The sequence below is a fragment of the Propithecus coquereli genome, unplaced genomic scaffold, assembly GCF_000956105.1.
Source record: "Propithecus coquereli isolate 6110/MARCELLA unplaced genomic scaffold, Pcoq_1.0 Scaffold372, whole genome shotgun sequence".
In the NCBI taxonomy this organism is placed as follows: domain Eukaryota; kingdom Metazoa; phylum Chordata; class Mammalia; order Primates; family Indriidae; genus Propithecus; species Propithecus coquereli.
The window spans coordinates 633,255-658,690 of record NW_012149419.1 but is presented as its reverse complement, the minus strand read 5'-3'; the positions used below and the strand labels follow the sequence as shown (position 1 = coordinate 658,690).

General features: G+C 40.3%; 1 protein-coding gene across 1 annotated transcript in view; it reads right to left on the bottom strand.

Annotated features, from left to right (window-relative positions):
* The window catches only part of LOC105816443 (pseudopodium-enriched atypical kinase 1-like), a 41,170-nt gene that overhangs the window by 4,473 nt on the left and 11,261 nt on the right, over positions 1–25,436 (bottom strand). Inside the window, exon 3 of the mRNA XM_012651859.1 lies at positions 12,035–12,780. Coding sequence (XP_012507313.1) covers positions 12,035–12,780 — 746 coding nt within the window. The remainder of the gene's footprint in view (positions 1–12,034; positions 12,781–25,436) is intronic.

Genomic DNA, 25,436 nt, shown 5'->3' with positions numbered 1-25,436 from the left:
AGGATTTCACGTGACGGGTATCTCATAAATCTTTATTACGGAGCCTGCAACGATGTTAATTTAGGTAGGAGTATTATATTATTCTATGCACCACATAGTAGCCATTTTTCAAATATTAATAACTTGACTCCTTTAGTTTTTTAAAAAACTCAAAATGACCTGACTTCAGATGATAAATTTCTAGTCCAAAAGTTATTTCAGAAAACAAGCCACTCTTTTCAGAACAAATGGACATGGTCATTCTGCCAATTTTTCTCTTTTTTTCTTCTTCCCTTACCCAGAATTTTCTCTAAGAGGGATCAAAGTAACTTTTTCTTGGCCTCTCATTTTCATTTATCTTTCTTGAAAGGAATTCACACTCCTTCTTTACAAAGGGGAGCTAGCATGAACCAGAGGGATCTCGAGAAAGATTCGTTACCCGAAAAAAGTGATTTCTGCAGGACTCCTAGGCTCCCCCAAATTTTAAAATAGGAAAAAAACTAGAGTGGAATGATCCCATATTTTCATGTAAGATTCCTTTTCCTAATGGGAGAAAAGTCACCTCATATTTGTTTTGCTATGTTTGGGAAAACCTACTTAAAATAATGCCAGTTTTGGCAGATTCTGTGCTGTCAGCATTGTCTTGAAAGGGAAGAAAAATACTGTGCGAGCCTGAGCCACAGGACACTAGAGGGAGCTGCAATATCAACATCCAGGAGTCATTTACTTGTAAACTGCAGCAGGAGAACCAAACCAGGCTGGTGAAGGTCGAATCTTGTAAAGCACACCGCAGGGCCTCTTTCTGCACAGTGTTCGCTTCCACGAAGGTGGCGATGCCAAATTCGTGCAGAGGGAGCTCTTCACGAGCATACGCAGGAAGAGAAGCCTGTCCCGGACTCGGTGGCTCTTGCCCACTTGCCTGCTCAGGGCACGCCTGCTTGAGCTACTTCTCCAAAAGGGTCAGAGGGACATCAAAAGAGACAGCCAGTCAGATGGTAGGTACATACTCACCAATGTGAATAACATACTGTTGCAAAAACAGAGGCTAGAGGGGAAATCGGGTCCTTGTCTGGGTTAAAGATCAGTGAAGACAGAGAATGAGAAAGAGAAATATTGATTCACATCAACTGAGCAGTCGAGTGAGTATCTGATGTTCCTCAGCACTTCCCATCTGTAGGACACGGCATCCTGAAGCAATCTGACCAGATTCCCAAATACAGGGAGTGGGGACTCTTCAACCACTGACAAATCATCTACTGGAAAATGGAAAAATCAAAACAAAACCCAACAACCATGCCTTCCAGAATCCGAGCCAAATGCCCCTCTCCTGAAACCTCAGAACCAGGGCAAAGTGCACAGCACTTGCCCAGACCCGATCCTAGCAGGGAAACAGCTCAGCAACGGCCCCAAGTACACCGGAAAAGTTTAATTCCAAACATTCATTTCGGTTCAGGGGCTCATTTTCTGTGTTGCTCATGGCAACCACTCTGCATACCTTTGAGGTAAATTTGCCATTATAAAGCAGTTATGTTTGCAATAACCCCAGCCTAGACAGCTAACTTCTGAAAAGCAGACTGTGGGGGGCTTTGACTGCAAAGCCCCATTAAAAGCAGCCCGGGAGGAGAAGACAGCGCTATGTGCCTAGCGTGACTGACCCTTCCAGAACACCCACAATGCCTGGGACCTATGAAGAGGACACGAATCTTGCTGCCCTTTCAACAAGTGATAGTCAGTGTAAGACAACAAAGTAGGATGCAGGGGGAAACGGCAGACACCGGGCAAAATTCAATGGCACAATTACGGATTGATCGGTTGTGAACGGCACGGTATTATCCATTCCTTTTCACTTGACCCTTCTTCCCAAAGGTTCCTTGAAGCGCTGGTGTTTAGGGGGTCTCTTTCCCATCCTAATTGTTCACCGACACATTCCTTTTGGCAAGCTAGCTCATGGCTTCAATACCGCGGCTACATTGCTGACTTTCGCATGCACGTTTATAGCCCACACTCGTCTCCGACTCTTCTTCCCACCAAACCTGCTGCTCTCTCGGCGTCCCTCTCTGGACGAATGGCTGTTATCTGTCCCAGAATGTGAATGAACCAAGTTCATTCTGGGTCTCTTACATCTTCACTACCTATGTCTAATCGATTACCAACTCCTATTGATTTTCTTCCCAAATAACTTGTAAATTATCCTCTTTTCTCCATTTTTATTGCTATCACCATCATTTGCCTGGACTACCACAAAAGCTTTCCTTCTGGTTTTCCTGCATCTCACGTGATTCCCTTCAAATACTCTTACACATGGCTAGAGAGCCAACTTTAAAAAAAAATCCACTATCTCTTGCCTATTTCAACTTCCCAGTGGCTCCCCATTATCCTTGGAGGATAAAGTCCTGGCCTCACCTCCCTTATTTCCCATCTCTTTTCCCCTTGCTCTCACTATACTGCACTATCTGCAGCCAGCCCCCTGCTCCTGCCCTCCAGGGGTTCTGCTTGGGGGCCCTCTTCAACCACCATCCATCTGCCTGAAGGGCTCCTACTCATCCTTTCAAAGCCCTTCTCAGGTGTTACTTCTGTCCAGAGAGGACGTGCTAAAGACTGTAAACTGCCTTTCTGTGTTACTTCTGTATCTTGCACATGTCTCTATTATTGTAGTCATCACACTTTTTGTCTATCTTAAGAGCAGATACTCAAATCTTTAGGGCCTAACACAGAGCAAGGCATATAGTACATGTTCAATATGTCTGTAGAAAATTCTGAGAAAAGGCCACATCTGATCCAGTGTGGCCATAGGGTTTATTTACTCAGATCAGGTATAATACATAAACAGCTTTTATGAAACAGATGGCAGTTGGCAAGGTGATAGTGAGGGGCAATGGCAGACAAATCTGAATAACAAATACTCATGAATGACCTAACTATGCAAATGAGTAAAAGCTGATCAATGAGGGTTGTCTGCTGAGTCCAGGCTGCCTGGAGGCTCACTGATTTTGCACAGCACAAAACCACACACAAAGACAGGGCTCTTCATCACTCTGTTCAATTTTCTCTTCTTTTCCCCAAAAGAAAGCAATAATTACAAAATATAGGACTCTTCGAAATTACTCTACATTAGCTTTTATTTTCCCATTATGGGCCCAGTGTGCCTTCAGCCTACTTCCAGTTTATCAGCAGGGAATCTCATTTCCATCTCATATTGTGGTGCCTCAATGAACCTTAAGTGAGACGGATATAGTAGGCAATGAATTGTAGAGGGACAAAAATGAGAAACATTGAAGATCACACGTATCGCACCATATGTGCTATTTTGTTACATTACACAAAAGCACAACTGCAAGTGAGAGATCTCCTGCAGAACGAAAACCTGCAACTTCTAAATTGATATGCAGTGCTTGGTACGACCTCACTGTAAGAACAGAGGCTGATTACTCACTGACCTCAATTCCTTGATCTGCCTAGGAGGAGTATTGCTTTACTTGCTGCTATAGAGCTAAGACCCACATACTCTCAATGCTGTTATGACTGTATTCAAAATAGACTGTTCAATATATAAAATGCTATCTGGGCCCAAAGTACTCAGGACTCCATTTTCTAGGAATCTGCTAGGAGACCTGTCAGGTAGGTCAGGTAATTTACAGCTTGAGTTGCTGCAAAAATGTTCATGTGTCCAAGAAACCTGTTTCAGAGCTTAGAAGAGAAATTCAAGAAGGCAACTGTGTAAGATTTTATCATTTTGTTTGTGACATACTTACCAAATCTCTTCATTCTCCTACTCAGTGTGTGGATCAAAAGAAAATCACTTGTGTTCCTGAGCCAGTAATTTAGGCTGACAGAATGTTGCCCTGGATGTTCACACTAGAGAAACTGAGGCACAGAGAAGTTCAATAACCAGCTCAGGGCTCAGATTAAGAATTCAATTTATTTGAATTCCAACTTGTGATTCTCAACTATAGCCTCTCACCTCATTAATTAAAGCCATAGCTTCCTTTTCCCACTAGAAAATTCATCTTGACTCCAGGTTTACATGAGCACCCAGAACCGCCCCCTTCTGGCCCAATTACATTTGAGGCTCTTAGGCTCTCCTGTCTGCACTGAGCCCTGGAACTACATGGACACTATCCTTAGACGGCTGTATGTACAGCTGCCTGCTGATCACGTTCTGTACGGTTTCAATGTTAGAAATATTTATGTTGAATTATGAAAGTGGAAGCGGTTTCTCCTCTGGTTTTTTCCTTACCACTAAGCCAGTATTTAATAGCCTGTGTATGCAGTCTGAACAAGTGTACATTCCTACCAATCACAGTTATTCTTGTAATGCTTTTTCATTTGGTGTCTTGCTTTCTCAGCAACCACCCAAATGAGATAAACGAGCACTCTGGAGTCAAAAATGCAATAAAAGATGCTGGTCTCCAAAGTTTACCTCTACTTTATTTTAAGTTTTTTTTTTTTTTTCTTTTTTTTGAGATAGGATTTTGCTCTGTCACCCAAGCTGGAGTGCAGTGGCATCATCATAGCTCACTGCAACCTCAAACTCCTGGGCACAAGTGATCCTCCTGCTTCAGCCTCCTGAGTAGCTGGGACTACAGGTGCATGCCACCACAACCAGCTAATTTTTCTATTTTTTGTAGAGGCGGGGTCTCACTCTTGCTCAGGCTTGTCTTGAACGAACTCCTGGCCTCAAGTAATCCTCCTGCTTCGGCCTCCCAGAGTGCTAGGATTACAGGTGAGAGCCACTATGCCTGGCCTATTACAAACTTTTAATAAGATAAGATTCTGGCATAGCTGAAAGAAAGGAAGTAGCCCCACAGCTGTAATAGGGAAGTGTACATCTTCACTGAATTTTGCGTGCTCTGTGCTTGAGAACAAAACCTGGATTATTAATACTTTAGAAGGAGAAGATGCCTACCACCTCAACTTTGGAACTGTTGGAAAAATAACTCAGAAATTTATACGTTTTTGCCTATGTGAAATATTTAGCATCTTCTTCAAAGTAACTCCATCCAAATTTTCTATGTGGTCTTACAGGGCAGCATTTGTTATAAAATGATCTCATGAGAGCAGTGAAAAACAAAAAGTTCCAGTAAGACTGAGCCATAATTTTACCATCTGTCCATCCTGCTCCTAGACAACGCTGAGGCACGGCAGGGCGAGTTTCCTGACTCAGGCATGATATAGTAGGAAAGGTTTTATCTAGGAGTCAGGAGGCATCCTGCCATGAAGCTGATGTCCCTATGCAAAAGTGACTGTTCCTCTCGGGCCTCAGTTTCCTCCTGTATAGAATAGTGGTGGCCCTTCTGAAATTGACTTTAGTCTACGGTGAAGATTATGTGTTTGGTCAGTGGCTACCCAGATTCTTTGAAAGGGAGAAAAAGCAAGGTAGACTTTATTTAGAGAACAGGGAAGTTAAGTTCATGTTTAAGTTTATGTTAAGTTCTATTTAAAGAGCAGGGAAGTTAAATTAAGGGCTGGAGGCCAGCCAATATGCAGCCCACAGAGACAGACGGTCCAATCTGTTGGGTGGTGGCTTGCCAAATCGTGATGAGAGGATAAAAGAATACACGGGCTGGGTGAGGTGGCTCACGCCTGTAATCCCAGCACTCTGGGAGGCTGAAGCAGGAGAATTGCTTGAGGTCAGGAGTTCAAGACCAGCCTGGGCAAGAGTGAGACCCTATCTCTACAAAAAATAGAAAAATTAGCCAGGTGTGGTGGTGCGCACCTGCTGTCCCAGCTACTCAGGAGGCTGAGGCAGGAGGATAGCTTGAGTCCAGGAGTTTGAGGTTGCTGTGAGCTATGATCACACCACTGCACTCTAGCCAGGGTGACAGAGACAGACAATGTCTGAAAACAAAACAAAACAAGAACACATAGGTGCTTTCTAGGCACATGAGAGAAAAGGATGGAGGAACAAATACCTACCATTTATTAAATGCTTAACTTTGTGCCAAATGATGCTCTGAGCACTATACACATCATTATGCATACATTAACTCCTGAGATTTTTAACAATGGCTTTGAAAAGAATGAAATATTTTTTCCATTTTACAATATACATAGAAAAGGCAGGTAACTGAGCCAAGGTAACACAGCTAATATGCAGCTAAAGCACAAATCAAATTTAAATCCAGATCTGTCTGACTTAAAAGCCTAAATTCTTAACCACTTTGTCAAAAGTACTCAAGTGTTGTATATAGGAACTATGTGGGGGTGTTTGCTACAAATGTGGTTTCCAAGGCTTGACTGCGGTGATGCTGATTCTGTAGGTATGGAATGGGGCTGAGAAAATGACATTATGAGGGTCCCTCAGGTGATTCTGAAATAGGTCACCAGCAAATCACAATGCAGAAATTTTTTGTTGTATCATATTGCCTCCCAGGAGAAGAGCAGTCCAGACAGAGGAACCAGTGTGTGCAAAAGCCGGGTATCATGAAACAGGAGCTATTTATAATTTGTGCTAGAGGATTAGAGGACAGAAAACGAACAACTGACGATACCTGCCTTCAAGTAGCTCAGGGTCAAATGATCCAAAATCTCTAATTCTTCAGGTTTTTTCCCATTGAAAAGACATTATGACATCATTTTTTTCAACAAATCAGAATCACCTATAATTACCACCACTCTAACAAAGAAATTATTTGAATATTACCATTTTGTAGGTCAATTTTTCAAAAGTAATGATGATACTATTTGGTATTCTGGTATTTTCATGTGACATTTTACAAAAAATGTTTTTCATAATTTTATATAGTCTTCATAATTACCATTTTAATGGCTGTAAACATTCCACTGGGTTGATATGCCATAAGTATTAAATTGTTTCCTTAATATCAGGCACTTAGTTTATTTCCAATTTTTGGCAGTACTTAAATTCTTGAGGCTGTTAGCATTTTGTAGCTTTCTCTCATGATTTTAAGAAAAAAAGATGCTTACATCTTTGAAATAATGACAAAGAAAATATCTAAGTACAGAACCTATCTAAATATGCTCAGGCTAATGCCTAATATTAAAGAATAATAGTGAATAATCTATAGAATGTTGCGCAGTAATTTTCCATTATTGTTAGTAACAATAATGCATCGTTTTATTATATTTTATATGTACTTTATAGTTTATAAAATCAGCTTCACTATATAAACACATGCATTATAACAATCTTATGAGGTAGGTAAGGTAGTTAGTATCCACTGATGGGAAAACCAAGAGAGGGTGCATGACTTGCTTAAAATTACAGAGCAATAGATTCAGAACTTGGACCCAGGTTAGCTGACTCCAAAGCTCTTTATTTTGTACTGTGATATCTTTTAGTTTAACAGCAATACAAATCATAAAGCTATTAATGTTGAATGAAGATTAGAAGAATATGAGAGAGGAAAACCCTCAAATCCAGGAAAAGTCCTGGATTTTACAACAAAGACAACCACGGCACTTGCTGTAGACCGAATTGTGCCCCCCCGCCCCCGCCATTTGTATGTTGAAGCCCCAACCTCCAGTGTTACTGTATTTGGAGACGGGACCAAACAAGGAGGTAATTAAGGTTAAATGACATCATAAGAGTGGGGCCCTGATATAACAAGATTAGTGTCCCTATAAGAAGAGAAATGCACACATGCTCTCTCTCTGTACAATGTGAGGACACAGCGAAAAAAAAGGCAGCTATCTTTAAGCCAGGAGGAGAGCCCTCACCAGAAACTGAATGAGCCAGAACCTTGACCTTGGGCTTTCCAGCCCCTAGAACTGTGAAAATATAAAGGTATAACTTTTTTTCTCTCTTTTTTTTTTGGAGACAGAGTCTCATTCTGTTGTCTCAGGTAGAGCGCAGTGGCATCACTGTAGCTCACAGCAACCTTAAACTCCTGGGCTCAAGCGATCCTCCTGCCTCAGCCTCCCAGGTAGGTGGGACTACAAGCACGCGCCACTGTGCATGGCTAATTTGAGTCCTGAGCTCTGACCTCAAGTGATCCTCCCTACTCGGCCTCCCAGAGTGGTAGGATTTCAGGCATGAGCCACTGCGCCCGGCCAGTGTGTATTGGTTAAGCCATTCAGTCTATGGTATTTTGTTATGGTAGCCCGAGTAGAGTAAGACCGAGATTTTGATACTGAGATGTGGGGTAGCACTGTAAAAATACTTAACAATGTAGATTTGCTTTGGAACTGGGTGGAGGCAGGAAGAGTTTTGAGATGCATGCTAGAAAAAGCCCAGATAACCACAAACAGACAACCACTAGAGAAATATGGGTGTTAAGGGCAATTCTAGTGAGGTCTCTGAAGGAAATGAACATGTTATTGAAACTAGAGGAAAGGTGATCCTTGTCACAAAGTGACAAAGAACTTGGCTGGACTGTGTTCTAGTGTTTTGTGGAAGACAGAACTTGCAATAGATGAAATGGGATTTCCAGCTGAGGAAATTTCTCAGCAAAGTGTTGAAGGAGTGGCTTGGTTCCTCCCGACTGCTTATAGTAAAATGCAACAGGAGAGAGATGAATTGAAGAAGAAATTGTTGAGCAAATAAGAACTAGAACTTGGAGATTCGTAAAATTCTCAGTCTACTCTATCCATATTGTAATGTGAAAGTCTGATCTGAAGAGAACACCAAGGGTGTGGCTGAACAATCATTTCATTAAGAGAAAATGGGGTGGGCACGGTGGCTCACGCATGTGATCCCAGCATTTTGGGAGGCCACTGTAGGAAGATTGTTTGAGGCCAGAAGTTTGAGACCAGCCTGGGCAACACAGCATGACACTGTCTCTATTTAAAAAAAAAAAAAAAGGAAAATGGTGTGCCTTAATGGACTTAATCAGCCATCTCAGCAGAAGCCACGAATACGGATGGGATTATACTAGCAAAGACACTACCAGTTTGAACTAGAAAGGACAGACAAAGTGGGACGAAATGAAGGGAAGGCTGCTGAACTTCCAGATCGTGGAGCTATTTGGCTGCTAACATGTACTGTTCTTCAAAGAAAGGGAAGAATGACTCTGAAGGTGACACCGAGACCTCAGGGCTGCTGTTCCTACCACAAGCCCAGCGGGCAAGGCTGGTCCATCTGTGGTTTCAAAGGGTGAGGCTGCCTCTCTAGATCTGGAGGGCCAGGATGTCTGTGACCAGTGCCTCCGCGGTGGGGCTGCCCTGTAGAACCACGGTGGTGATGCGGCCACCCCAGTGAGCCTGGAGGGCAGAGTATCCAGCCAAAGAGGATTACTCTTGGGCCTTAAGATTTAATAAAATTTGACTTGCCAGGATTTAAAATTGCTTGGGACCTATCATTCCTTCCTTCTTTCCTTCTGATTTCTCCCTTTTGGAATGGGAATGTCTACCCTATGCCTATTCACAGTTATATCTTGGAAACATATAATTTGTCTGGTTTCACATGTTCATAGATAGGGAGGAATTTCTCTCAGGACGAATCATACCTTGAATCTCACCCATATCTGACTTAGATGATATTTAGATGAGATTTTGACCTCAGACTTCAGAGTTGATGGTAAAATGAATGAGACCTTTGGAGCTAAGTGAATGTATTTGGAGACAGGTCTCACAGAGAAGTAATTAAGGTTAAATGAGGTCATAAGGGTGAGGCCCTGATACAGTAAGATTGGTGTCTGCATAAGAAGAGATACCACAGCATGCCCTCCCCCTCCCTCTCACTTCTCCCCCTCTGCTTGCTAGGTGAAAACAAGGAAGACAGCCCGCAACGGAAACCAAATAGGCTGCAGCTGTGATCTGGGACTTTTCAGCCTCCAGAAACAAGAGAAAATAAATGTATGCTGTTTGAGCCATACAGTCTACATTTTGTTATGGCAGCCCGAGCAAACTAAGAGAACACACAAAGTAAAGATTTTAGTACTCTAACACTGCAGTGGATTTGGTATTTAAGGAGTAGGGGTAGTATCCTTTGGCTTTTAAATTGCTAAATTCTACCACTGATTTCCTTTTGCAACATTTTAAAGACCTTTTAGTCTCTTTAAGAGACAGTCACACCTGTTAGAGTACTCTAAATTCAATTAGTATGGGAAGGGATATTTTAAGAAGACAAACAGAAAAAAGAGTTTTTGTGCGGGTTAACTGCTGGTTTCTTTTGCTTATCTCTGCGAAGGTGGGGTTCACAGAGCCCTAGTAGTTTAGTAGTTTATTCCTCTAAGGTTGTACAATCAATTGGGCACTTTTGGAAACACAAGAGGGTCTTCAAAGAGACATTTATATTCAGCATTTAGCGTAAAACATCCTTTCCCAAACCTGGCAACAACTCCCAGTATATAACCACTTGCCACCTGTTCTTTGGAGATTGCTTTTGCATCATTATAAGCAAAGAAATCAATACCAGACCATTGATTTGGGAAGGAGACAAGATTGCACAGCAATAATACATCAAGTTAGTCAAGCCCTACTTCTCAATTGTTTTGAAAGAACAGATAGTTCAGTGCCCCTTTCTGAAATAGGTACTCATCCTGTATTGGTGATCTTGCAGCAATAAAGGCCCAAGACAGATAAAGGCACCATAACCCCAATTGATACAACAGCTCCCAAGTGCTACACAGAATCTCAAAACGCCTTGTTAGACTCGATAGTAATGTATTAACTCAAATCCAGATCCCCGCTCTGTAGTTTACCCCTCAGTTTAATTTAAAAAGTGTGGGCTGGAGCACAAGGTCACTCTGCCAGTGCCACCAGACAGTGAAGTAGAGTAGGTGCTCCAACTGCAGAGAGCAGCTAGTTGAAGGTCTGTTCCAAACACATATTTTGCCTTGATAGACAGGTAAGGCCAATCTTTTACCTTATCCATGAATTTACTAAGATACCATCTGGTCCTTCTAAGCCAAATTAACATGTAAAAGTCATTTAGATATGTTAATTGGTTTTGAACCAGTGAATAGAATCAGTGAAAAGGGACTAAGGGAATGGAGAACATTACCTTAAGTTTACACAGAGCTTTGTATTTTTCAAAACCCTTTCACATGCATTATCTCACTTGATCCTCACCTCAATCCCATAGAGTAGACGGATTATCACTGTAAACATCTGAAAAAGGAGGAAATTGAGGCTCAAAGACTTTTACTCTCTTAAAGTAACCTAGGGAAGAAGCTAGCGGATAGTGAAAGAAATGAACACTTATCAGGGACATTTTGTTCTCTTTTCATCAAACAACAGCCTGTAAGACGGGTACCATTATTGACAAAGCTACAGAGTGAGAGAGCTAGGATCTGAACCCAAATCTTTTGGACTTAAAAGTCCACGCCTTATTTGTTTGTTGATGAATCCTATGGCTTACTGTTACAGTGAATATAACTGGGCAAGAATTCTTGATATCAAGAGTTTTAGCTGTCTCAAAGTAGTGGGTTGTCTGGAATGAGCAACACACATGTAAGAAATTAATAAGTAACATGATGGACAAAGTGCAATTACAAAGTCAGAGATATCTGTGTTGAAAATTACTGCTTGCCAGCTGTGTGACCCTAAGCAAGTTAGCTTACCTCTCTGAGCCTTCATTGTCCTCATCTGTCAAATGGAGAAAAAGATCTTAATCTCATAAAGCTGTCGAGAAGATTAAATTACATAAAATAAAGTTCCTGGCATATCAACAAATATTAATTATCTTCCTCTATAAAAATGTTTCTCTAGAAACCTGAGGAGTTATAGAGTAGGGTAGAGAAGAGTCTCTTATTTGGTAGAGAATAAAGACAGAAACATGGAGTGAAAGGTACATAAAAGACCTCATTTTTACAGGTAACCCTTACAAATAGCTGCAGCTCAAGGATTATCTACTTTCAGAAGACTTCTTTGACTTCTAGAGTTTGCGTTAAGGTCCTTCCAAGCTCCCACAGAATTCCCGTTTAACTACATCCTAGCGTGCGGTATACTGTTGTAACTCTGTCTCTTTACACGTCTGTTTTCTCCTCTAAATAATAAATAAGCCCCTGCTTATAATACTATCTGGTGTAAGGTAGATGCTCGATGCTTGCAGAATGGAGGAACAGAGGAAAGAAAGGAGGAGAGAGGAATGGATCCAACCCAATAATAGTGTGTTGGTAAGATTAAAATGAGATTTATAATATTTTCTTACCTTGACTGCATAGTTATTAAGTGGATCTTTTGCATATGAAGCAGTATAGTAAACTGCATCGCCTGCCTCACAACATGGTTTGTCGCTGGTTAGCCTGAAGTCTGACCAGCTGTCCACCCCAAAACGGAGCTGGTCCTTCTGCCCAGCCATGAAGAGGTCTTCACATTTAACAGCCAGTTTCTTCAACGCATCTGTATGAAGGCTTCGGATTTTACCCACCACTTCCTCCCGATTCTCAAGTCCTCGATAAAGTGCTTGTCTTTGTGGCTTCTGAATGCCTCGGCCGGGCCTGCAAGAGGGACCACGCCGGCTGGACAAGGACTCCATGCTGTTGGAAAATCTGTCCTTAATACTGAGAGTGGTTAAGCTGGAGATGCTGTTTGCTGCTGAGGGGACAGGTCTCTCCTTGTGCAAAGGTCTCTCCAAGGAATCATAAGATTCAATGTCCAGTCCCTTAAGTTCACAGCTGACGGAAGAGCCAGCACTGCTGGCATCCCAGTTGGGGTCGATATCATAGGTGGGATTAGCCAGGACACACAGACTACTTTCCATGGATTTTTGGAGGTCTTTGGAGAGCGGCTCTGTATTGGCTCTTATGATCATCTTCTTTGGTAGTGGGGGTGGTGTGGGTTGAGAAGCATTAGGTGCTTCTTGGTCTGTTTTTCCTCCAAAGGCAATGGTATCATCCAAAGCTCCCTTGGGCTGCCGTGGATGCTTGGGAGGTATCATGGCTGCTCTAGATTGCCCTGCATTATTTTAAAAGAAAGAAAAATAAAAGAGAATTAAAGTTTTCAATCTCATTTCATAATTGAAACTTGAACAGAAATGGATGAAGCAGCAATAGGAATGTCAGAATTAGTCAATGCCTTAGTTCAAAATGGGAAAAGAAAACAACCAAAGAACAAATACCTAAACATGGAAGGTGTACGTCCAAGACTTGGTGAGAGCAACAAATATGCATGATGTCTCAGCATTTCTTTGCTAGAGGAACAGGGCACTAGTTTGGGGGATGGGCTTTGTTTTCAAAAAGGAATCCAGATTTTCCAGTCCTGCTCCCAAGAGTGCTATATTCACCACACCAGAATACTACAGAATGACAGACACTCAAATATATTTGCATTGTGACAGAGTAGAGATGACAGCATTGTGGATAAAGAAAATACTTGGGAGCATTATTAAAAACAGAATTGAAACTAGCAATGGGACCATTAAAGGCTCAGAAGATACTATTCTGTTCTTAGTACTTGTCCTTTTACATATATCTATATCTATGTGTCTATAGATATAGACATATCACTTGTCATGTATATAGCATTTTCCAACACATGAATACGATTTCATAAGCCATGTTATTTTATTTCACTATGGATCTGGCATTGCTTAAACTGGTCTATGTGTAAGATTTCTGTTACTTTGGCAAGGGGAATAGTGTATATGAGCAGTCAACTGCTGTTCCAAACAGTCATTCACAAACTCTTAAATGATTCTGTTTTATTTTGGGGGGCATATATACTGTGATTTGAGAAATGCTACTTTTGAATATCTTTTACAAGCCCTAGTTAGAGAATCACTCGTCTCTGCTTAGTTTCCAGCATTTATGCTTAGAAGAAGACAAAATGTGTGTGTTCGATTATACCTCAGGACTTTTTGTATGATAGGGAAGGGACATTATTTATTTTTTTTAAATTTTTTTATTTCAGCATATTACGGGGGTACAAATGTTTAGGTTACGTATATTGCCCTTGCTCCACCTGAGTCAGAGCTTCAAGCGTGTCCATTCCCCAGATGGTGCGCACTGCATCCATTAGGTGTGTACATACCTATTCCCTCCTCCCCCCCATCTGCCCGACACCCGATGAATGTGACTACTATATGTGCACTGAAGTGTTGATCAGTTAATACCAATTTGATGGTGAGTACATGTGGTGCTTGTTTTTCCATTCTTGTGATACTTCACTCAGTAGAATGGGCTCCAGCTCTATCCAGGATAATTTAAGAGGTCACCATTGATTTTTGTGGCTGAGTAGAACTGCATGGTATACATATATCAGATTTTATTAATCCACTCATGTATTGATGGGCACTTGGGTTGTTTCTACATCTTTGCAATTGTGAATTGTGCTGCTAGGACATTATTTTTTAAAGACAGAGAAATATACCATGAAACTTCCATAAAAGTTACTAAAATTAGTCATGTTATTAAGATGAGGCTTCTGTTCAATGATCTCAGAGTTAGAGCACACTGCTCTGTTATGGGTTGAATTATATCCCCCCAAAAGGTAAGTTGAAGTTCTAACCCCTGGTACCTGTGAATATGACTTTATTTGGAAATAAAGTCTTTGTAGATGTGATCAAGCTAAGATGACTGGTGTCTTTTTTTTTTTTTTTTTTTGAGACAAAGTCTCACTCTGTTGTTTGGGTGAGTGCTGTGGCATCAGCCTAGCTCACAGCAGCCTCAAACTCCTGGGCTCAAGCGATCCTCCTGCCTCAGCCTCCCGAGTAGCTGGGACTACAGGCATGCGCCACCATGCCCGGCTAATTTTTTCTATATATTTTTAGTTGTCCAATTAATTTCTTTCTAATTTTAGTAGAGACGAGGTCTCGCTCTTGCTTCAGGCTGGTTTTGAACTCCTGAGCTCAAACAATCCGCCCGCCTCGGCCTCCCAGAGAGCTAGGATTACAGGCGTGAGCCACCACGCCCGGCCTTGCTGGTGTCTTTATAAGAAGAAAAAACACCATGTGAACACAAAGACACACAAGGAGAACACCATGTAATGACAGAGGCAGAGATCTGAGTGATGTAGCTGCAGACCAAGGAATGCCAAGGGTTAATGGCCACCACCGGATGCCAGGCAGAGACAAGAAAGGATTCTACCCAAGTCTCAGAGCATGGCCCTACTGATACCTTTCAGACTCCTAGATTCCATAACAGTGAGAGAATATATTTCTGTTGTTTTAAGACACCAGTTTGGGAAACTAATACATGCTTCTACTGATGATCATACGGAGTAGAAGGTACTTGATGGTTGTGAGGATGATAATGAATAGAGGTATTAAAGTCATGTCCTTGTAGCAATGCCAACAGTAAGCACCAATATAAATGTGATTGTAATAATAACACACAGTCATGCATCACATAACTACGGGATAAGTTGTGAGAAATGCGTCATCATGCAAACATTATAGAATATACTTATATAAACCTAGATGGTGCAGCCTACTACACACCCAGGCTGTGTGGTATGGCCTATGGCTCCTAGGCTACAAACCTGTACAGCATGTTACTGTACTGAATACTACAAGCAATTGTAACACAATGGTTATTTGTATATCTAAATATAGAAAAGGTACAGTAAAAATACAGTATAAAAGATAAAAAAATAGTAAACGTGTATAGGGCACTTACCACGAATGGAGCTTGCAGGACTAGAAGTAGCGCTGGGTGAGGCAGTGAGTGAGTGGCGAGTGAATGGGAGGGCCTAGGACGTTACTGTACACGATAGGAGTCTTTATAAACACTGTATTCTTAGGCTACACTGCATTTATAAAAAAAATCTCTTTCTTTCTTTAACAGTAAATTAATCTTAGCTTACTGTAACTTTATAAACTTTTAAACCTTTCGGCTCTTTTGCAATAACACTTAAGTTAAAATGCAAACACATTGTACAGCCGTTCAAAAAGATTTTTTTCTTTGTATCTTCATTCTATAAGTTTTTTCTATTTAAAAAAATTTTAATTTTAATTATTTTTTACTTTTTAAACTTTTTTTGTTAAAAACTAATACACAAACACACACGTGAGCCTAGGCCAGGACCATCAGTATCACTGTCTTCCACCCTTCAAGCTCTTCCCACTGGAAGGTCTTCAGGGGCAATAACATGCACGGAGCTATCGTCTCCTATGATAACAGTGCCGTCTTCTGGATATCTCCTGAAGGACCTGCCTGAGGCTGTGTGTAGTTAACTGTTTCAAAATAAGTATATGGAATACACTCTAAAATAATGATAAAAAGTATAATAAAAACATTAAACCAGTAACAGTCTATTTTTACCACTATCAAGTATTATACACTGTATGTAGTTGTATGTGCTACACTATACGACTGGCAGCACAGTAGGTTTGTCTGCACCAGCATCACCACACACACGTGAGTAGTCTATTGTGCTACAACATCACAATAGCTACAGCACTAGGGAATAGGGATTTTTAAGCTCCAGTATAATCCTATGGTACCACTGTTGTGTATGCCATCTGTTGTTGACCAAAACATCGTTATGTGGCACATGACTGTATTACATTTCCCACGTACACAACTTTCTTCAAGGATACCTTAGACTTTATGTAAACTACAACAATATACACAGCAAACCTAAGGACCTGCTTTCCTTACCAATGACATGTAGCTATATTTTTACAAGGCATAGAACTATTGATACAATAAATATAAATAAACAAAAATACATATACAGAGAGAGCATGAGAGCAAGAGAGAGAGATAGAATATGAGAATGCTAACTTCCAAGAGGGCCAGGGCTTTTGGTTTATTCATTGTTTAACCTCTGTGCCAAGAACAGGGTCTGGATATAATAGGTACTCAATAAATATTTCTTGAATGACTTAACAAGTAAATATTTAGGGTTGAAAGAAAAAGTAGTAAAATTGTGTAGGGACCTATAACAAGGAAAGAAATTGAATAAGTAATTTTAAAAATTCCCACAAAGAAAAATCCAGGACCAGAGAGCTTCACTAATGAATTCTACCAAATGTTCAAAGAAGTATTAAAACCAATCCTTTGCAAACTCTTCCAAAAAATAGAGGAGGTGGAGGGAACACTTCCCCACTTGAATTCTATGGGGCCAATATTACTTAGATACCAGAACCAGATAAAGACAGCACAAGAAAACTAGAGACTAATATCTTTTAAGAATACAAATGCAAAAATCCACACAATATACTAGCAAACTGAATCCATCAACATATAAAAAAGATGACAAGGTGGGATATATCCCAGGAATGCAAGGTTGGTTTAACATCTGAAAAATCAATTAATGTAATATACCATACTAACAGAATAAAGGGGAAAAACTCACATGATCGTTTCAAAATAGATGCAGGAAAAGCATTTGATAAAATCCAACACCTTTTCATAAAAACAGCACATAATAAACTATGAACAGAAGGGACATCTTCAACCTGATAAAGGACATCTATATAAAACCAAGAGCTAACATCATACTTAATGATAAAAGACTGGATGTTTTCCCCCTGAAATCAGAAACAAGATAAGGATTTCTGTTCTTGCCATTTATATCCTACATCATACTAGGGGTTCTAATCAGGGAAATTAGGAAAGAAAGACACAAAAACATGCAGATTGGAAAGAGGAAGTAAAACTGTCTCTGTTCACATAATCTTATATACTGAGAAGCCTAAGGAATCCACAAAAAAAGAAAAAAACCCCAAACCTATTAGAACTAATATACAAGTTCAGCAAGGTCACAGGATACAAGATCAACATACAAAAAACAATTGCATTTCTATATACTAGAAATGAACAATCCAAAAATAAAATTAAGAAAATAATTCTATTTATAGTATCATCAAAAAGAGTAAAATATTTAGGAATAAATTTAACAAAACAAGTGTAATACTTGTATGCTGAAAACTACAAAATAGTGCTGAAAGAAATTAAAGAAGACCTAAGTAAATGGAAAGACATTTTATGGCCATGGATCAGTGACTTACTATTGTTAAGATGGAAATACTCTCCAAATTCATCTACAGATTTGTAATCTCTTTCAAAACTCCAGCTGGCTTTGTTGCAGAATTTGGTAGGCTGATCCTAAAATTCATATGGAAATATAAGAGACCTAGTGTAGCTAAAAAGGCTTGAAAAAGAACAAAGTTAGAAAACTCACACTTTTCGATTTCAAAACTTATTATCAAACTATAGTAACCACGACTTTGTGGTACTGGCATAAGAATAGAAATATAGGTGAAGAGAATATATTTGAGAGTCCAGAAACAAATTCTTGTATTTATGGTCAATTGCGACAAGGTTGCCAAGACAATTCAATGGGGAAAGAACAGTCTTTTCAGTAAGTGGTGTGGGGAAAACTAGATATCCACAAGTGAAAGAATGAAATTGGACCCTCCACCTCACACTATACACATAAATTAACTAGAAATGTTCTAAAAATTTAAATATAAGAGCTAAAACTGAAAAAGTCTTAGGAAAAAACATAGGAATAAGTCTTTGCAACCTTGGGTTAGGCAATGGTTTCTTAGATATGACACCTAAAGCACAAGCAATAGAAGAATAATAGATACATTGGAAGTCAACAAAATTAAAAACTTTTGTGCTTAAAGGATAACTTTAAGAAAGTGAAAAGACAATCCATAGAATGGGAGAAAAATGTTCAAATTACATATCTGGTAAGAGACTTGTATTCAGAATATATTAAGAACTCTTACAGAAAAAGATAGATAACTCAAATAAAAATGGGCAAAAATGATTTAGATAGACATTTCTCTAAAGAAGACATTAGCACATAAAGAGATGAGCGGCATCATCACTCCTCAGGTAAATGCAAACCAAAACCACAATGAGACACCGCCACATATCCACTAGGCTAGGTATAATAAAAACACAGACAAATTTTGGTGAGGTTATGAAGAAATCCAGATGTACATACATTGCTAGCAGGAATCCAAAATGGTGTGGCCATCCTGGAAAATATTTTGGTAGTTTCTCAAAAAGTTAAACAAAAGTTACCATATGACCCAGCATTTCTATTCCTAGGGATACATCCAGAAGAAATGAAAACATATGTCCACACAAGAACTTATGCACAAATGTTTATAGCAGCATTATTCACAATAGCCAAAAAGTAGAAACAAGCCAAATGTCTCTTACCTGTTGAATGAATAAATAAAATGTGGCATAGCTATACAGTTGAATATTATTCAGCCATAGAGAATGAAGTACTGATACATGCTACAACATGTATAAACCTTGAAAACATTATGCCAACAGAAGCCAGTCACACATGACCACATATTTTATGATTCCACTTGTAGGAAATGTCCAGAAACATATAAAGGCATAGAGACAGAAAGTAGATTAGTGGTTGCCCAGGGCTGGGGGAAGGGAGAATGGGAGTGACTGCTAATGGGTTTCTCTCTGGGGTGATAAAAATGTTTTGAAATTAGATAGGGGTGACAGTTGTAAAATTCTGTGAATATACTAAAACTCACTGAACAGCACACTGCTAAGAGGGTGAATTTTATGGTATGTAAATTATATCTCAATAAAGCAAATCAACAGTCCATTCTTAGAAACCACCATAAATTCAGTTTTCAGTCATATCTTCCCATCCCTCTGTGCCCTTAACATCACCAAAGATATGGGGGTTTGGCATTTATTGAACAAATTCCTGTGGTGGAAAGGCTTCCTTCCCAGAGCTGCCCTAGCCCTATTTTCCCTTGGCTAATGTGAGAAGTCAGACCACGGTTTATTTACAAGATGACAGAAGTATGCTTTGTAACAAATCCTCATTTTTCAGTTGCTGACCCAGACCTTTCAGAGATGAAGTGCCAAGGAGAAGGCTAGAAGCAACGAATTGCACCAGCTCAGGCCCTTATCCTTGCCTGACTACTGTGACCGTTTTCTGTTATCACTGGCTCCAGTTTTGCCTCCCTCACCACACTAGCCACTAGAGAGATTTTTTTTTCAAACACCAAAGCTGATCATGGCACTTCTCACTTAAATAAAATCCTGTCCTAAAGATCAAGTCCAAATCTTCAAGCACGGCCAGCAAGCCTTTCATGACATGGCCCTGGTACACCTATTTCTCTTGTAGCATTTCCTCTTGCATCCTAAGTAACAGGTTTCTCCAGCACTCTTGGCTACTTTACCCTTCCTTCATGCTTTGTGTCTTTGCTAATGCTGATCTTCTTCCACACATAGTTTCCCACTCCTCTCATCTTTAAACATTCTGCCTCTGGATGGTGTTTCTTACTCCCATCCCCCAAACTGACCTCTCTTTCCTTGGAACCTCAGAAATGTTCCTCTGAACATTTCTAAGAACTTACAACACTTGACTTGTGTCCCTTTCTCTGAATTCCCTACTGGTTTCCTCATTGAGGGCATCGACTGTGTCTCATTTGTATACCCGGGACCAAGCAAAGAATCTGGCTGAGAATCGAATGAGATAAATAGAAAACTAGAAACATGAACCTATTCTTGCCCATTCCAATGTGGGTCCTAGAAGAGGCTTTATGGGCTGCCATTTTCTACCCATTTCTCTCTCTCTTTTTTTTGAGACACAGTCTTCCTTTGTTGCCCTGCGTAGAGTGCCATGGCGTCAGCCTAGCTCACAGCAACCTCAAACTCCTGGGCTCAAGCAATCCTCCTGCCTCAGCCTCCCAAGTAGCTGGGACCACAGGCATGTGCCACCGCACCTGCCTAATTTTTTCTATTTTTAGTAGAGACGGGGGTCTCGCTCTTGCTCAGGCTGGTCTCGAACTCCTGACCTCAAGTGATCCTCCCACCTTGGCCTCCCAGAGTGCTAGGATTACAGGCGTGAGCCACAGCACCTGGCCTACCCATTTCTCCAAATTAGAACAAACAAAAATAATCACAGACATGGGAGGAATGGAGAATTCCACAGGTACTCTTTCTTTCTTTTATTATCTCAGAACTGGCAAGGGAGGCAAGGTCTATCCCCATCAGCAGCTCTTTAATGCTTATCAGAAGAGGTGGAAGATGCTAATCATGCTACATTCTACTACCTACAGGATAAAGTTCAAACTCCTCAGCAAGTTGGTCAAGGCTCTGTGTCTTATCTACCACTATTTCTCAGTAGCCCTTCCAAGTGAATCATTCACTTCCTGTTCTTTTAACATGCTCTATTTTTTTATTTTTGCATATTTATCTGAGCAAAGGCACTCTGTCCTTGGCCCAACTCAAATGGCCCCTCTCCACCGAAGGCTTCCCTACTCTCTGCTTCCCCACCTCAAATCAGAAGACACTACTTCTTCCTCTGCGTTCTCTCAGGACTTTCTGTTCTCTTAGAACATTTTTAGTCTTTTATAAGTGTGTGTGTGTGTGTGTGTGTGTGTGTGTGTGTGTGTGTGTGTATCACATCCCTCAGAACCTGGTGGGCGTGAGGCACACAGCAGGTGTGCAGTGCCTGACGGGCTGGGACAGATGGCCCACAGAGCTGGCCACCATTTCAGAATGGACGTGAACAGCCAGGCAGCAAGGAAATAAAGATCAGTAGCTGGGCTTCTCTTCCCAGCAGCAGGGTGTGATCTCCGGGAGCTAAGGAGATTGCTCTTTCGAATCGGAAACTTACGCATTCCAAATGAAACCACAGACATTCCACCGCCATGCAAGTAGGTCAAGCCATTCTCCTAAAAGTGTTCTGTGTTTTTAGTTTTAGTTTTTTGTTCCTCCAAGAAAGACACATTTTCCTAACTGAATTCCAATCATTTGGGTCAATGTTTTAAAAGCTTGATATCTTAGCTGTTTTTATTTTAAACTTTTAATCCTGTACATTCCTCTCAAGCCTCTGGGGCCAGACACCAAGCTCAGCTTTCAGCAGGCCTAATATAACATCACATACTCTACATTTTTGTGGCATACCAGCTCTCTAAACAAAAAAAAAAATAGATTGTGTTCTAAATCTTGCCTTCCTATATGCTAAAAAAGTTCCTTTGGACAAATAGGTTTGACTAAAACACATTCAAAACTTACTTTCCTCTCTTTTTGAGTTTCCATACTCTACCTCTTTATTTTCTCCCCACTTAAACATGTCTTTAGACTGACAGATCACGTCCTGAGTATGACTTGGTGATCATTACAGTCTTAGGGTGCTAGAGATAAAACACTTCGCAGTGACTCATTTGGACAGGAGCAGCATGCTAATGACTGCCACGACTTCCTTATTCCAAGACAGGAATGGCATGATTTCCTGGTTGATCTGCTTCCTGTCATCTCACAGGTAATTCCCAGAATGATCTTTTTAAAATCCTGATTATGCAGGTATTCAAAAAGTGGCTCTCATTTCCTATAGGTAAAAGTTACACTCTTTGTGACCCTCTCTCCCAGACTCCTCCAGGCAGAAGCTTTCATTAAATCTTTAAATATCTGCATCGCAGCAGCTATCACATGGCCTCCTAAGAGTCCAGCCTCAAGTCTCTCTTTCCCCCAACGACGAGGAGTCCTTGAAGGCCACATTAGAATTCCCAGCAGCTAGCCTGGTACCAGGGAGATACTTGGTTTTCAACAAATGTTTGCTGAATGAAAGTATTAAAGCCCAAATAAATGCAACATATTTTCCTATTGAAATTGTAATTTCAATTTTCATCCCTAATTTTTCCTCCAGGGCTTAAAACAAGTAATATAGATGAGAATGGAAAGGGAGAGGACAAAAGAAGAGACGATCACCTCCACACTGGAGGTATGTGCTGAAGTTTATAAATACAGATGCCACACACTGCCACTGTGCACCACCCTTGTCAGATGGACAGGGCTTGCCACTGGCTGAACTCAGCTGCTCACTGTACCACCCCCACCAGCAGGTATCAGCAGTTTAGGAGGACAGGCCCCAATCTACCCAGGCATTACTACTGTGCTGGGGCCTACCACAGTCAAATATAAGCAATAACTGGCAAATCCCAGGGGACATCACCTTCATGCCAAGCAATGAAACAAATCTGACCTCCAAAGACCTTTGGGTTTAGCCTCAAATAAACAGATACACAGATCACTTTAACGAATGTCAGTGGTATAGCAGCTGACTCAATTTTTGCAAGGCCTCATTAGTGAATACCTCTCCAAAAACAAAGATTATTTATTCAGGGGTAAGTTATCTATACAGTTTGAAAGTTGTACTCTGTCAACTCATTCCAGTATGTGGAAGGCTATTTTTAAATGTGAATGCAGCTAACTTAGGGACACGGTTTATGATTTCTTTTAAAATAGAACTAATTACAATTTTAGGAAGTACAACTGCTCCAAAAAATGCTCAAAGCTGTCATCAACCTCAGTTTTTTTAAACATCCAGATAATCTAAAATTGTGCAATTCTTTAGTCTTTGGTTCAAATCATTAACTTGCAATGTGTGGAATGCTGTCTGTCAATAATTATTTGGTGAGTAAATGAATGAATGGTAATGTACTCTTCAGAATGATTTTTTTAAAAAGCTGGTATTTATAATGACATTATTCCATAACTACAACATCAAGGCCAGCAATGTAATGACATTCTTTTAAGTATCTTCACTCCTTAAAATTTAACACTGACAATCAACATACTACCAAAGGAAGTTCTGGAGACAGGAGACTTCTAAGTGTTTTCTTTTACTGTTTGAGGTTGCAGCCTTACAGAGATGCTCAAAGTAAATAAAAAAATGTCAACAGCTTCTTGTGGGAATATACAGAAAGGAAACACAGGCATGGTTTATATAATTCCTTAATTAAGAAACCTGTGGATTAAATCCCATATTAGAAAAAGAAAAAGCCACCTGGTTAATGGAGCACATAAACTGTGACTTAAAATTTTCCTGCATGAACTTTTCTGAGCAGAGCCAGATTTCAATAACCTGTGATCTTCTGAAAAAAAAGTCCAAAAGTCATTTTTAGCTCATTGATTCAAACACATTCTTAGCACCTACTGTGTGTTTTAGATAATGTGCTAGGTTGTTGGGAGACAGAAAGAGGAGCAAGCCAACAATCTGTTGAGTAAAGGGAGACTTGATAGACCTTTCTAAAAAGCAACGTGTAGAGTCCCTGGTTGCAAAGTGAAGGAAGGAGAGCTAAAGACACCAGCTGACTCCCAGCAGAGCAGAACTTATCACATGCTCCTGGTTTTGTCAGGCTGATGAGGCAGTCAGACATGCCGCATAAAAAAACCAGCGATCTTTCTCCCAGACATTTTGAGATAGACATAAGACACAGGGGGAAACTGTTGAAAAAAACATTCTATCACTCTTTGGGAAATCCTTCTGGGGACAGAAACCCTGTAAAATTCAGTTTGGAATGGATTAAGATGTTACAGATCAGAGTTACAGATCAGTGATCTCACATCACCATCACCCAGAGTAAAATCACCACTATTCTATGGGCGACCTTCTTAAGGAGTCATGAAGTTGCATAGAGACCAATATGATTTTTGTGCAACACATAAGACAATATAAATCCCCCAAATAACCAATTCTTCAGAGAAGTACTGTGCAATAGAATTTTGTGTGACAATGAAAATGTTCTCTATCTGCACTGTCCGTTATAGAAGCTACCAGACACGCGTGGCTATTGAGCGCCTCAGTGAGACTGAGGAACTGGATTTTTATTTTCGTGCTAATGAATTTATATGTGAATAGCCAGATATGGCTAGTGGTTGTTGTATTGGATAGTGAAGCTCTAAAATCTAATAATTAAATCAGTTATGAACAAAATAAAGTTTGCTTTATTTATGTTAAGGACAAGAAAAATGACATACAGATTAACCCTAGAGAGTGACTCTGTAAGGTAAAGAGAAAAATGTATGGGCCATATAAGTCAGTAGCTTTTCGTGAGACTGGTGCAATCACAACAACTCCTACTGCACCAGAATGGAATAATGAGACCGTCTCGAGGTAGGGGTCTAACGGGAGATTCTGAAGGAGGGTAATTGACACCTATTCCAGTTGAGTTTTTTTTTTTTAAAAAGTATTAGTTTTCAGAACTATGTAAGAAATGGAGGAATTACAAAACAAATCCAAACCACGTCCCTCTGACTTGCTGCGATTGGCAGGTCTTGAGGAACTGGATCTGCACAGGCCCGTTGCCTTTATTTGTCATCTCCCCTCTGGTCCCTGTTAGCTGCCTTGGGGTCCTGTAGCCTGTTTTGTGTTTCACATCTTTGGTCACTAGTTGTGCAGATAGCCCATAATTTTTTGTTGTTCTGATTATTCAATGCCATCTAAAAAACATTTTTAATCCTTTTCCCTTTTTTCTACATTTTCTAGCTAGCACATCTAACATATTTAAAGGAGAAAGAAGAGTATACTTTTGGGGAGAAATAAAGACACTTCACAACTATTAAGCACTTCTACGTACCAAGAACTTCTGCCACCAGCTCTACAAGGCAGATGTTAGTATTTCCTCATTTCAGATGTGGAAATTGAAGCTCAGAGATGTTAAACAGCCAGCCCACAATCTTGCAGGTAGGCAGTGACACAGCTGTGAGATGAACCTAAATTTCTCTGACACCCCCTCAACTAATCTTTTTCCTGCTAGATCACACTGCTTTCTAAGCCCACTTTACCATGTAACTTTTAGAAATAAATTCTACAGTAAAAATGAAGGTAACCCTGAACTTTCCTCCCTTAGTTTCTTCCATATCTGTCCATCCATC